The sequence below is a fragment of the Trichechus manatus genome, unplaced genomic scaffold (genome assembly GCF_000243295.1).
Source record: "Trichechus manatus latirostris isolate Lorelei unplaced genomic scaffold, TriManLat1.0 scaffold00038, whole genome shotgun sequence".
In the NCBI taxonomy this organism is placed as follows: domain Eukaryota; kingdom Metazoa; phylum Chordata; class Mammalia; order Sirenia; family Trichechidae; genus Trichechus; species Trichechus manatus.
Window position 1 is genome coordinate 17,230,525 of NW_004443974.1, and position 15,432 is coordinate 17,245,956.

Here is a 15,432-nt window from a genome sequence, read left to right on the forward strand (position 1 = left end):
TTCGACTCTGAGCTCAGCCCTTCCCAGGCACACCCCCGCTGCTCCCTGCCACTGCACTGTCTCGACGCTGGCTTTCATGTGTCACATCAGCAGCCAGGGGCTTCCAGGGGGTCTCTGCCAAACTGTCTTTGCAGGAATCAGGCCCCCTCTTCCAGAGCTCTGTCACATTCCCCCACCCTAGTCCCCTGAAGCCTGGCTTTTTGGGGAGAAGAATCAGGGATGTATCGATGGGACCCAAGGAAGCTACTCCTGGCCGCTGGACCCCCACCTCTCTGGTGGCCTGCTTCCCTGCTGTTAAGGGCTGTCTTTGCTCCAGATATGGATCTTTCTTTCTTCTCCTTCTAGCTCTGAAGGTTGCCTTCAGTGGCTTCCTGGGGACAGTGTGGCAGAATTGCCAATCTGTTCACCCTCAGATGGGCCTTCTCTCCCTTGGAGAGGTGGTCATTGTGGGAGTGCCCCTTGAACAAGTCACTTAACTTCCCTGAGCCTTGGCTTCTTGATCTGGACAACGTGGTGCATGAGGATGACATTAGCTCCAGATGGGCTGTCAGTGTCATCCCATTGCTAGGCCCCACTCCAGGGACCCTGTGTCACCTTGGTGGTAACACTTGCTCAGCACAAATGGGTATTTTGATTTATAGTTATGAACTTCAGGAGTAGAGTGGGGAGGGGAACTGTTGATACCCCTGATCTGTCCAACTCCAGCCCCTTCCCCCTAGAGGGGCTCCTGATTGGGGCAGGGAAGCCCAGTACTGACTTGAGCTCACCCAAGAACTGAGCAGAGAATCCTTTAAAGACAACTCTAATTTCAAAGCTGTTGCCAGAGCAGGTTTAGGAGATGGCATGCACTGTCTCTTTGTTATAAAAGGCAGGGACCAGGTGGAGTTTGGAATGGGGAGACGGGAGGTATGGGGTGGACAAGGGAAGGGAGGGGATAAGAGGAGAGGTTTTTATTTAAATTTTTTCCCATACAAAAATTTATACATTGTTATGTGACCCTAATTGCTCTCCCTATACTGTGACAGCACACTCCTCCTTTCTACCCGATTCCCCATGTCCATTCAACTAGCTCCTAACCCTCTCTGCCTTCCCATGTCACCTCCGGACAGAAGCTGCCCATTTAGTCTCTTGTATCTACTTGAGCTAAGAGGCACACTCCTCACGAGTGTCACTTTATGTCCCACAGTCCAGTCCAAACCTTGTAAGAAGAGTTGGCCTCGGAAATTGTTTTAGTTCTGGGCTGATAGAGAATCCAGGGTTCATGCTTTCTGGGGTTCCTCCAGTCTCAGTCAGACCATTAAATCTAGTCTTCTTACTACAATTTGAGTTCTGCACCCCACCTTTCTCCTGCTCCATCCGGGACTCTCTCTTGTGTTCCCTGTTAGGGTGGTCACTGGTGGCAGCCAGGCACCATCTAGTTCTTCTGGTCTCAGGCTGATGAAGTCTGTGGTTTATGTGGCCCTTTCTGTCTCTTGGGCTAATACTTTCCTTGTGTCTTTGGTGTTCTTCATTCAGAGGAAAGGTTTTGAAGGGAGAGAGCAGACCCCACAAAGTGATGTCCGGACAGGCCCCTAGAGTGAGGTGGCTAGTAAGAGAGACACTGGAATGAGGAAAAGGCTGACAAAATTTAAAAGATGCTACAGCAGCCAATCCTTGGGTTTAGTTGTTTCCTGTCTTTCACTGTAATGGCCCTACTTCAACCTCCAGAAAAGGCCTGTTACACCCTCCTTGAGTGAGTGCTTGTCTTCGGAAATGAAGGATCATGAGGGCTTCCTTCATGTTTGTCTCAGAGCCCCCCCCCCCCCCAGGAAATGGAAGCAGCAGGGCAGGAGGAAATGGAATCGCCAGAGGGGATGAGGGCAATCAGGCAGGACATGGAAGCAAGAGTGTATAAGTAAGCCTGCAAAATTCTCAGAAATATCTAGAAGAGGACTGTTTCTCTGTGCAGTCAGAAGCAGGGTGAGGGCACAAGTTTTTCATTTGGATATTAAAGGAGGGGATGACTCTGGGCAGCTGGAGGACTTGGATACATCAGGGTATCTCAGATTTTTAAATATTTATATAGGATAGGTGTGATGTGATGAATTTCTTAGTGTCATGGATTGAATTGTGTTCCCCAAAAATACGTGTCAACTTGGTTAAGCCATGATTCCCAGTACTGTGTGGTTGTCCTCCATTTTGTGATTGTAATTTACCTATGTGTTGTAAATCCTAATCTCTGCCTGTGGTTAATGAGGCAAGATTAGATTATGTTAAAGAGGATTAGGGTGGGATTGTAACATCCTTACTAAGGTCATATCCCTGATCCAATGTAAAGGGAGTTTCCCTGGGGTGTGGCCTGCACTACCTTTTATCTTACAAGAGATAAAAGGAGAGGGAAGTGAGCAGAGAAGGAGGACCTCATACCACCAAGAAAGCAGCACCAGGAGCAGAGCGTGTCACTTGGACCCAGGGTTCCTGTGTGGAGAAGCTCTGAGTCCAGAGGAAGACTGATGAGAAGGACCTTCCTCCAGAGCCAACAGAGACAGAAAGGCTTTCCCTGGAGCTGATGCCCTGAATTTGGACTTCTAGCCTACTAGACTGTGAAAAAATAAAATGTTCTTTGTTAAAGCCACCCATTTGTGATATTTCTGTTATAGCAGCACTAGATAACTAAGACACTTAGTATGGCCTTTCTCACCATGTCTTGTAACTCCCACCCAGGTAATTGGGTGGAGATGTGCAAATAAGATAATTGTGGCCCACCAAGGGGATTGGTAGTTGGAAAATATGGCCTTGGTGATAGAAATGATGCTGGAGATCGCATGATAGAATTTTGCAAGACCAATGACTTCTTCACTGCAAATACCTTTTTTCAATAACATAAACGGCGATTAAACACATGGACCTCACCAGATGGAATATATGGGAATCAGATCAACTACATCTGTGGAAAGAGACAATGGAAAAGCTCAATATCATCAGTCAGAACAAGGCCAGGAGCCGACTGCAGAATAAACCATCAATTGCTCGTATGTAAGTTCAAGTTGAAACTGAAGAAAATTAGAACAAGTCCACAAGAGCAAAAGTACAACCTTGAGTATATCCCACCTGAATTTAGAGACCATCTCAAGAAGAGATTTCACGCATTGAACACTAATGACCGAAGATCAGACGAGTTGTGGAATGACATCAAGGACATCATACACAAAGAAAGCAAGAGGTCATTAAAAAGACAGGAAAGAAAGAAAAAAAAAAAGGATGTCAGAAGAGACTCTGAAACTTGCTCTTGAATGTCAAGTAGCTAAAGCAAAAGGAAGAAATGATGAAGTAAAAGAGCTGAATGGAAGATTACAAAGGGTAGCTTGAGAAGACAAAGTAAGGTATTATAATGACATGTGCAAAGACCTAGAGAGAGAAAACCAAAAGGGAAGAACACACTCAGCATTTCTCAAGCTGAAAGAACTGAAGAAAAAAATTCAAGCCTCATGTTGCAATACTGAAGGATTCTACAGGGAAAATATTAAATGACGTGGGAAGCATCAAAAGAAGATGGAAGGAATACACGGAGTCACTATACCAAAAATAATTGGTCAACATTCAAGCATTTCAGGACACAGCATATGATCAGGAACTGATTGTACCAAAAGAAGAAGTCCAAGCTGCAACGAAGGCGCTGGCAAAAAACAAGGCTCCAGGAATTGACAGAATACCAACTGAGATGTTTCAACAAACAGATGCAGCACTGGAAGCACTCACTTGTCTACACCAAGAAATTTGGAAGACAGCTAGCTGGTCAACCAACTGGAAGAGATCCATATTTATGCCTATTCCCAAGAAAGGTGATCCAGCCAAATGTGGAAATTTTTGAACAATATCATTAATATCACACGCAAGTAAAATTCAAAAGTGGCTGCGGCAGTATATCGGCAGGGAACTGCCAGAAATTCAAGCTAGATTCAGAAGAGGACATAGAACCAGGTATATCACTGCTGATGTCAGATGGTTCTTGGCTGAAAGCAGAGAATACCAGAAAGATGTTTACCTGTGTTTTATTGACTATGCAAAGGCATTCAACTATGTGGATCATAACAAATTATGAATAACACTGCAAAGAATGGGAATTCCAGAACCCTTAATTGTGCTCATGGGGAACTTGTACATAGACCAAGAGGCAGTCGCTCAAACAGAACAAGGGGATACTGCATGGTTTAAAGACAGGAAAGGTGTGCATCAGGGTTGTATCCTTTCACCATACCTATTCAATCTGTATGCTGAGGAAATAATTCCAGAAACTGGACTATATAAAGAAGAATGGGGCATCAGGATTGGAGGAAGATTCATTAACAAACTGCATTATGCATATGACACAATCTTGCCTGCTGAAAGTGAAGAGGACTTGAAGCACTTACTACGAAGATCAAAGACCACAGCCTTCAGCATGGATTACACCTCAACATAAAGAAAACAAAAATCCTCACAACTGGACCAATAAGCAATATCAGGATAAATGGAGAAAAGATTTAAGTTGTCAATGATTTCATTTTACTTGGATCCACCATCAACTCCCACGGAAGCAGCAGTCAAGAAATCAAAAGACACATTGCATTGGGCAAATCTGCTGCAAAAGACCTCTTTGAAGTGTTAAAAAGCAAAGATGTCACCTTGAAGACTAAGGTGCGCCTGACCCAAGCCATGGTATTTTCAATCGCATCATATCCATGCGAAAGCTGGATGATGAATAAGGAAGACTGAAGAAGAATTGATGCCTTTGAAATTGCACTGTTGGCAAAGAATACTGAAAATATGGACTGCCAAAAGAGTGAACAAATCTGTCTTGGAAGAAGTACAACCAGAATGCTCCTTAGAAACGGGGATGGTGAGACTTCGTCTCACATACTTTAGACATGGTATTAGGAGGCATCAGTCCCCAGAGAAGGAGATCATGCTTGGTAAAATAGAGGGTCAGTGAAAAAGAGGAAGACCTTCAATGAGATGGATAGACACAGCAGCTGCAACAATGGGCTCGAGCATAGCAACTGCACAAGACCGGGCAGTGTTTTGTTCTGTTGTACATAAGGTCGCTATGAGTCGGAATCAACTCTATGGCACCTAACAACAACGAAAGGGATTGGTCAGTTTTACCTTAAAAGAGAGCCAATTCCAGAACAGAAAGAAGAGCCCACCACCACCAAGGCAGGAGAGACCGGCAGGTGACCGCACAGTGGGCTTCCCGGCCCACGGAGCAAGAAAGCTGAGTGTCTTTGGGCAAAGACTGAGGGCCAGGGAGAAGCCTACATCTGACCCATAAATTTGGGGCTTGCTAGCCTCCACAACCTTGTGAGCCATTTCCTTTATAGGGTTTGTGAGTTCTGTCAGACGTTACAGGGAATTAGGAAACCCAAAGACAGGAGGGAGAGTACTGAAGGGAGAGGGAGTAGCTGATGTTAGAGATGATGGTATAGCAGCTTGGAAAAACTGGACATTTGGGACATCTTTAACCTCTGCCTCATAGGAACCAGCTTTGTGCTGATTCTTATAAAAGAAATTATTCATTTAATGGGCAAACAAAGTAAGAAGAACCCAGCTTTGGAAAGGTGTCCCTGCTCCCGCCTGTTTCAACCAGCCTTCAAAGTGTGGTTGTTTATTCATTCAACCAACACAGGCTGTTCTGCTCAAATGCAACAGTTGCATCCCTAAGAAATCTTGATTTAGCAAAAATTGTGTTGTAAAAATAATACTTGCAATAAGAAAAGGGGGAGTGGTGGCTGGGGACTAAATCAGTGGTTCTCAGCTGGCTGTGTTAGAATTCTCTGGAGTGTGGTTTTTAAAATGCTGATGCCTGGCTCTGCTCCGAGAGATTAGACTAAATGAGTCCAAGGGGTCCAGGCATCCATGTTTTCTAACACTCCCCAGGTGAGTCTAATGTGCTGCTAGGGTTGACAACCTCTGGACTAGGCAGTTTCAAATTTGCATATACGTATTATTTCCGCAGGGATTTCAATAATAAAGATTTTTCTTTAACAGTATAAGTTAATGGCCTTAAATCTGAAACACCCCAAGCAATCAAATCGAGCTCCTGCTGAGACAAGGTTGTTTTCACCGGGAACCTCCTCACCATCTTATCATCTTCTGTGTGACTCTGAACCAGTGGTCTGGCCTCCCCTCCTCTCCTAACCTTACCCCTGGACACCAAACTTTGTTGCCCCCTAATTTCCCAAGCTCCCTGCCAAGACCAGGACTAGAGCGAGGCAAGCCAGGCTCCCAAGGCACAAGAGTTAAGGAGGCACTCACTCTGAGGCTTGTGCAGGTGCAGAGACATGCACCTGAGAGGGAATGTCTCCTTAAATTTTGCGCCCTAGGGGCCTCCTTGCCTCACCCAGTCCCAGCCCTGCCCCCAGCCCACCCCCCAGGCCTACCTCACCTCAGCTTCTGGTGTCTGTGATGGTGAATCAGAAGGTCAGCTTAGAGATGGATCAGAGAGGGCAAATGAGGGGAAAGGGTTTGGCAAAGGAGAGGAATTCAATTAACTTAATAAAAAGGAGGGAAGGGGAGGAAAAGTGATCTTTGGCTAGGGTCTGAGGGGGGTGTTTTGATGGGGAAAGGGTTTGAGGAAAAAGGTGCTAGAGTTCCTGCAGTAAGAAGGAAAAGGTAGGAACTAAGCAATATTGTTGGAAACTATGTCCCTTTCGTGATAACAGGGGTCATTCTGATACTCCTTTCGGTTGCATTTACCATGTCCTCAGGTCTCTGAACCCCTCCAGGAAGAGCTGTGGGGTCAGTGTCTAAATGAAGCCTAAGTCACAAAGACAAAGCAGCCCAGTCACCAGCCAATGGCCTTGGCTGGAGCCTGCCAGCATCCAGCTCTGCCCCAGAAGAGTCAGATGGTCAAGAGTGGGAATGACACTGCCTGAGGTGTTTATAACCCAGAGAGGCAGAGTGTCCTGGGGCTGGGCAAAGAGGGAGAGGGTGCAAAGGAATACAAGAAAGCCGTCTCCTCAAGGAGATTTTAACCCTAACCAGATACTGGAGGAATTACTGTTAAGCTTTTAGGTGTGATAATATGTGTGTGTGTTTGTTTGCGTTTTGGTTTGTTTTGTTGTTAATAAAAAAGAGACCTTATATTTTGAAGACAGAGACTAAAACATCCATGGAGAAATGAAATGCTATATGGGTTTGCTTTAAAGTAGCCCACGGCAGGGGGAGCAGGTGGTGCTATACATGAAACTAGATTGGATATGAGTTAATACTTTGTTGAAGCCAGGTGGTGCATACATGCAAATTTGTTATACTATTCTCTCTCCTGAATCTCTCTACACTATTTCATAACGAACGGTTAAAAACAAACAAAAAACTATCTCCAGTCCCTGGCTGCCATGAATCCCCAGCATCCTTGGGGGCGCCCCTGCCAGTGTAGGTTTTGGGGCACTTTTCCCGATTCCGGGCTCTTCCCATGTTATGGAACATCACAGTTGTGTCCTTTAGGAAGGCTTTGCTTATCATGACTGTGGTTACGGCTCTACAGAGCCCCTAAACCCCACACAGTTTGTACCCCTTCCCAGCCCACAGCCAGCACTCAGGACTTAATATAGTAGGTGCTCAGAGAACATTTACTGAACAAATGAATTAATTAACCAAGCCACCAATTAACTGATTTGAATGAGGCTTCCTCACTCCTGTGTCCTGGCTGTGTTCAGTTTTGTGGTCCCATCAGTCTCCCACATTGGGCTGGGAGCTCCCAGGGGCAAAGAGAAGGAATTTGTCTTTGGATCTCCCATGAAACACAGTAGGTAATTAAGAAGTATTTTGGAAACCGTTTGGAATTGCCTAGAGTGGAGATGTCTTGGTGAATACCCACAATGTAAGAGAAAATTCTACTTAGGAGCGCAGAGCCAGGATTAGCAGGAGGAAATTAAGTATTTGAAAGTATTATCACTCCTTGAAAAAAGAGGTGTAAAGACTCCGAATCAGCAGACGCTTCAAAAATGACATTTAATGAGAGCCCTCTCCTGCAGGCAGCCATCCACAGACAAGGCCGAGTACAGCCAAGCCCCGACACACCCATTTCAGCTCCTCAGTCCCGTTTACTCCTTGATTAGTCCTGACGTCCTTGCCTTTTATCTTCCCTCCACCCATATTTCTGAGCCAAGGAACCGCAACAAGACACCCTTGAAAGCACTTCGATGTGGTCTGAAATATGTTGGTAATTAGTGTAATGAAACCCAGGAGGAATTTCCTTAAACTCCCTCCTCTACGCTGAATTTTAAGAACTAATAAAAGCATCTTTATCCTAGAAATAAGCCTGCCTCCCCCACCCTTGGAAACCCTGGTGGCGCAGTGGTTAAGTGCTATGGCTGCTAACCAAAACGCTGGCAGTTCAAATCCACCAGGCGCTCCTTGGAAACTCTATGGGGCAGTTGTTCTACTGTGTCCTACAGAGTCACTATGAGTTGGAATCAACTGGACAGCAATGGATGGGCCCCTACCCTTAAAGGTTTATCTTCTGCAGAAAAGAAGATAATCACTTTCTTTCTAAAGCCATGTTCCCCCCTGAAGCTAGTGTCCCCCAAGCTGTGACAACACACTGATTCCTGCAAGGCTGTAGGCGGGACAGGGCATCTCTGTACTCCCCCACGGGCTGAGAGTCCTAGCCAGGGAATATGGGGTCAGGAAACCCACTGGGTTAAGCACTTTTTGGATGCACCATGGAGGTGGCTAACCTTGCTAAGTGACACTTTCTGTCTTTTCTATCCAGTTATTTTAATAGGCAAATTTGGGAGATTTGCCTAAGTCACACCACTCACTCTGAGAATTGTCCTCACCCCAAAGGGCCCCCATGGCCATGTGCGTGCTGCATGGCTGCACTGTGCCCTCTTTGCACATCCCTCACCAGGGCCCACACCCTGTGAACAGCTGACCAGTTGGCCCCTTCAGGTTCACATTCTGAGAATCTGGCCTTGGGGCTGCCTCTGTCGGTGGTTTGAACTGAGGACATAGGAACCTAGGAAAGGGGTGGCAGCCATGAGTAGCCAGCAGCATGGCCAAAAGAGGCAGGGAAGAGAGGAGAAGAAAGAAAATGGCAGAGAGAACCAGGAGAAGAGACCAAGTGGCCCCAACAAGGAAAAGAGAGGCCAAGGGCAGCTGCCTGGTTTATGGTCACTGAACCAAGAAGCTACTGACTTCCTCTGTCGCAGTCCCATGAGTCTCGGAGATCTCCTTCAGGCCCAGTGTGGGGGGATTACTGCTACTTGCAAACAAGGGCTGGCCAAGACATTTGTCCTGCCAGCCAACTCACTGGTGGTCCCATGAAGCTTGGAAACTCACTTTCAAATTTTCTGAGGAACGGCAGCCATGTCCCTCTGCCTTGCTCAATGAATGAAGGCTGGGATGCAACAAGTTCTGGGCTGCAGACTCTGCACAGCGAGCTGGTGGGAGACCGCAGCCTGGATTAACCACGATGCAAAATAAACCTGTGCTTAGGGCACCAGGGAAGAGGCCACCACAGAGTCCCCTCCAGTGATCATGCCCTTAACTCTTTCACTGCTATACTCCACTTTAGTCAAATTTTTTGTAATTGTCTTTATTTGTCCTGTTCGAATTTAACTTGCACTGGTTTTTTGTTTTTTATTTTTTTAATCTTTGGCATGCTGAGTGACTAAAGTTTAAAAGTTTGGCTTGAAGGAGTCATCTGATGTCACATGAGTGATGGGAGTTCACTTCCTTCACATGTAAGCACAGCTGGCTACTTTAGCTGGTATTTAACTAATTTGCTGGTTTCGGTGCCGGGCCCTTATATCCTTGATTTTAAGCAACAGAAGGGCCGAAGCATCACGGTGGGACTCTGTGTAGGGTATCAGCTGGTTTGAATCCTGCCCGGGCCCGAGCAATTATGTAACCTCCACAGGCCTTGGCTTTTCCATCAGTTGGTAAAATGGTGAGATTGGTGGAGGCGTGGAATGAGGGGAGGCTTGGAAAGTGTGGAGCACATAGCAAGTGCTCAACAAACACAGTGATCTTTATCACTGTTCTCAGCTATCTCCCTCACAAACATGAGAGAGCCTCAGTCTCAGTGAAGAAAGCCCAAAAGGGCACATCCCTGCTTATGCTTCAAAGGTAATTTTGAAGAAATATTTTGAAATTTCTATTTGTATTAAGGAGTCCCTAGTGGTTAAGTGATACAGCTGCTAACCAAAAGGTCGGCAGTTCAAATCCACCAGCTGCTCCTTGGAAACCCTATCGAGGAGTTCTGCTCTGTCCTCTAGGGTTGCTATGGGTTGGAATCAACTCGACAGCAACAGGTTTGGCTTTTGGTTTTAGGCAGTACAAACGGTTAAAGTGCTCGGCTGCTAACCCAAAGGTTGGAGGTTTGAGTCTACCCAGAGGCACCTTGGAAGAAGGGCCTGGAGATCTACTTCTTAAAAATCAGCCACTGAAAACCCTGTGGACACAGTTCTACTCTCACACACATGGGGTCACCGTGACTTGGAACTGACTCAACAGCAACTGGTTGGTTATTTGTATTAATGAGAAACAACATGATCAAGCACTTTATTTCCCTTAAAAAAAAATGTTTTTCAAATATAGAGTTGGTAGGATTTTAGAAACAAGACATTCAGTCCTTTCAGGACAGCACTGGACTACAGGTGCTTGGGGCCACAGAAGCAAAACACCCCTAAGGTACAGCGCACAGGGGTCTTTCTCTGGAGATAGCTGGACAGCTGTCATTTAAACTCCCAGCCCAGGTCAGCCCTGCATGCCCTGGTGCGGGCCACCAGTACGCATCTGTAGAACGGAGACTCGCCTGTCCTGGGATGCTTTACTTGGCTGACTCCAAGAAGTAGCAAACCTGAGCCGCTGCATCAATACAAACCCATCTCCCTCATTCTGTGAATGATCTTTTCCCACCACAAACACCTCACGTTGGTACCCACCAGAATATGAGCCCTATTTAAGAGTATAACTCTCTTTCCTTCCATCACATCTTGCCTGCACCTCATCTTAAATTTCAGGATTCTCTTTCAGTTGATCCAAAAGAAGATGGAAACTAGCCGAGCCGGGAGGTGAAGGGGGTGGGTCTTGGGAGCTCTGTCACTGTTGAGGGTGGGGAGGGGCAGTCCTACCTTGGATTTCTGATAATGCCTTGTGGCTTCAGCAGCCAGCTGGGAAAATTCTTTTGCCATCAAGTTCTCCATGGTGAGGAGATTGCTGTTGAGATGTTTGCAAAGCCACATTGCCTGAAGAAAGGAAAGAGGTAAAGAAAATTTCAGTCAAAGCAGTGAATATATTAAGACAACTATATTCAAATGCCTAAGTCCTTCCATATTCCTCTACAAAAGGTTGGCCATGTTGGGGAAGGCATAGTTAATTCCGGCTGGAGGGAGTGCACTGAGTAAGACAAATTCATAAAGAACCTCCCAGTCAAAGAATTCTGCTTGTGTATCATTTCCTCTTTACCCAGCCATTGTCCCTTAATGGAGCTGAAAACCTACTAATGGGCTATGCTTTTTGGCTGCCCTTGGCATGACTTTTCGAGCTCTTTGGGCCATGAGTTTTTAGCTCAAGAAAGGTTTAGAACAGGAAATGTGAGGAAAGGACCAAATATGGATCACAATCCACATTCAATGTTCGTTTTTCTCAAAGTATGGGAGATGAGGTATTCTGGACAATCGAATATTTAGTTAATTCACAATTAATATCGACACTCTACATGGGAAGAATAAATTTTAAAGAATAATAATGTAATACAATGTTCTTAACACCAAAATTATGCTTATGATCAATTCAGCATCGGGATGATCTGTAGGCCCTTCCAGGCCTCCCGGGCTGGTGTAAATCTTAACTCTCTTTGTTCTCTGTGCTGGGAATCAGCAGGAAGAATATCCAAAAAAAAACCCTTTAGGCCTCTCTGTTTGGATTTTACTATATATTACTTGATCATTGTAAAATTAGGATCTGTGTGTCCCTCATACAGCAGTTGGGAGCAGGGACAGTGAATTCACCAAAAGGTTTGTGCCTGAAACACCAGCTGAGAGCTGACTCATCAAGGAGCACAAACTCAATTGCCTCAGCCAAGTAGGGACTTGAAAACAGGAAGGTCTCTGGTGCTCTGAATCACGAACACTTCATTAATTCTACCCAGCAAACCCCTACCGGTGATCCAGAGAAGAGCTAGAACTAGGAAGGAACCAGATATGTTTCAAAGTATCAAATGTGCCAAAGACAAAAGAAAAGCCCTTTACCAAAAGGAGACCCTAACGCTGAGCAACCTGATTCTTCTTTAAAACATAGGTCCAACAAGCTTGTTGTCTAAATGCAGTCTATTGTTCTAGTTCCCAATATCAGAACCACCTGGGGAGCATTTTCAAACTAGTTTCCTGGACTCTACCCCACTCGATTCTGATTCAGCAGCTCTGGAAGGGAGTTCAAGAACTGTCTTAGTTATCTAGTGCTGCTGTAACAGAATACCACAAGTGGATGACTTTAACAAACAGAAATTTATTTTCTCACATTTTAGAAGGCTAGAAGTCTGAATTCAGAGCATGGGCTCTAGGGGAAGGCTTTCTCTCTCTGTCGGCTCTGGAGGAAGGTCCTTGTCTCTTCAGCTTTTGCTTCCTGGTTTCTTGGAGATCTCCATGTGTCCTGGCATCTATTTTACTTACCCCATCTCTGCTTGCTTATTTAATCTTTTATATCTCAAAAGACATTGACTCAAGATGTACCTTACACTAATCCTGCCTCATTCACATAACAAAGACAACTCATTCCCAAATGGGATTATAACCACTGGCACAGAGGCTACGATTTACAACCCATATTTTGGGGGCACACAGTTTAATCCATAACAGGAACCTACAATTTTCAAAGCACGCTGGGTAATGCTAATGATTGGCAGGCCCTGGAGTCTCTGGTTTCTAACAGTAAAACAAGGCGAGTTGTTGGATTCAGGTGGGTTGATTGCAGAAAGGAGTGAAAGCTGACACCGTGATATTGAGGAAAGAAATAAAACTACAGAGAGATAGAAAGATGGATGAGATGGACGGAAGACAGATAAATAGAACACTATACTAATTCCAAAAGCATAGCAGATGCAGATTCTTTCATGCAAGAATCAGCCATCTTAACTCCTTTCCAGAATAAAGCAAGGTGTCATTTAATGAGGGGAAGCAGCCTGCCATATTATACAGGCCTGTGATGAGGGCTCATAGAAACAACTTAGTCACCAAGGAAGGGTTAACTGATGCTTATTAGCCAGACTTTTAAAAGCCAAGGTTAGAAAGAGTTCCGTCTCAGATGATGAAAATTTTAACAAGTTTTGGCACTTAAAACAATGAAGCTTAAGGATTAAAAATGTAGATGGAATGAAGCACATCAGCTTCAGGGCAGTGGTTGCTTCCTGGGAGGGAGAGAACAAAAAAGAGGGTGGGTTGGGATGGGAGGAGGGTACTGGCTGTATCTTTATAGTTATATTTTAACATAGAGAGAGAACAATTGAAACAAAATGGAAAAATGATAAATTTCTGTAATATCTGGGTTTGGGGCACATAAGTATCTATATTTCCTATATTTTTTTGATTGACATATTTCATAATTAAAATTTTTAAGAATGGATCTTAGGATTCCATACTAAGAGTTTTTGAAATGCACATGCTGTTTGATCCAGTATTTCTACTTCTAGAAAATTACCCCAAAGAGCGAATGAAGAGTACACTCAGGGCTGAATTTCTGATGGGTTTGGAGGTGGCTGGGTGGATGAGGAATAGAGGGACTAATATTGTTAAAACCACCTTTTCCTCATTTAATTCCAGCACCAATCCTGAAAGGGAAACATGGTTTCCTGCTGCAAAGACAAAGAAATTAAGATTTAAAGAAGCGCAGTGAAATGTCCAAGTTGTCAAATACACATAAGGCAGAACCAGGAGGCAGACCCAAGATTTCTGACTCTAAATGTAATCCCTCCTCCTCACTGGATAAATAATGCTGCCTTTGAATAAAATAGGAACCAAGAATGGGGGGGGGGGGCGTGGGGGAAGAGTGTGCAGACAGTGTACATGTAGGCATGGAGAAAACTCTGGAAGATATGTCCCAAAACGTTAAAACAATGCTTACTTATTAGTTGTTTTTATGGTTGGGGAATTATATTTTTTGGTTTCTTTTCTCTGTATTTTCTAGGCTTTCTATTATGAACACACGCTACCTTCTGTAATAAGAAAATAAGTTAGGAATGAGAAGGAAAAGAAGAAAAGCTCAGTTATGTTGAAAATTCACTGAGGTGCAGTATCTCATTCCAGCTTTGTAGGATAAATGAGATATTACAGTATTATAACACTTAATATGATACACTTACTATAGTTGTTTTCCCCGAGGCAGGTGGACCTAATATTACAATCTTCGGCACTGTGGAATAAAAAAATGTGAATGTCACCACTTGGTATGACAAAGCAGCCTCCCATGTCTGCAGTACTCTGCGTGTATTTATTTCTTTCCTCCCCAGATTTCATTTTCTGTGAGTGACATGGCCATTTGTAACCCAGCAGCTCAGAGATGCTCTCACCATAGAACATATTCTCTGTGTTTAGAGAGGTAAGTGATCACTGAGATGGTTTATTTTTCTATCTCCAAGGGGACATGGACACAGTAACTTGTTTGCCAAACTAATAAATATCAAGAACAATTGGGATTTCAAACACCATAAAGCATTTTAAACAGGGACTTTGTCTCGGGGACGCTCTCTCAAATAATGCTGTATTTTATGTAAATTGACTTTGAAACTTTTTTTTTATATTTATGCCTTTTTATTTAGCAAATTGTATTTCCCATCATTTTACAGAGGGAAGTAATGGGGAAAAGCCTGGAGTGTATGGACCAGATTTATAAAACCCAAGATAGGAAAGTCTTTGTTTTTAAATATGGGCATTTCTATGCAAATGGGAAAAACCGGCAGCTTGCGTCAGTGTTACAGTCCTGGCTCTGGCATGCTCTTGCCCTGCAGAATTCCTAAAGTGGCCACTAGACCGAGTAGGTGCTGGTGACTGGAAAAGAAAAGACCACCATCCTAAGAATAGCACCAGAAGGTGTGTGCATTTGGGTCAAAATGAAGGAAACAAGATGTGATGTCTGGACCGACGGGTCCACACTTCCTGCTGAATGTCACGGTGGTTATGTCACCTTTCTCCCCTACCAGTGGGAGGGAGGGGTACAGAAGCAGAGGGTGGGGAAACCAGCCCTGTCCCTTTGACAGTCTTAGCCCGGCCCTTGACCCAAGGGAGTGGATAAGCAGATGTCCATTCAAACTCACTTGAGCCTCTAAGTCTATATGCAGAAGCCATTTCTGCCAGGCCACCAGGAGGATTTCTCATCCATGCAAAGAAGTGGGACATGCATGTCCTTCTAGTTTTGGGGTGGACACAGAGAAGGAACTAGACAGTGTCCTTTTGGCTAGTGATTAACAGTCTG

The 15,432-nt window shown here is 44.7% G+C and overlaps 1 protein-coding gene across 1 annotated transcript in view; it reads right to left on the reverse strand.

The window, feature by feature from the left end:
• The window catches only part of AK8 (adenylate kinase 8), a 170,444-nt gene that overhangs the window by 146,205 nt on the left and 8,807 nt on the right, over positions 1-15,432 (reverse strand). Inside the window, exons 3-4 of the mRNA XM_004375786.1 lie at positions 14,324-14,373; positions 11,100-11,213 (exon numbers count right to left, since the gene is read on the reverse strand). Of these exons, the coding sequence (XP_004375843.1) occupies positions 11,100-11,213; positions 14,324-14,373 (164 nt within the window). The remainder of the gene's footprint in view (positions 1-11,099; positions 11,214-14,323; positions 14,374-15,432) is intronic.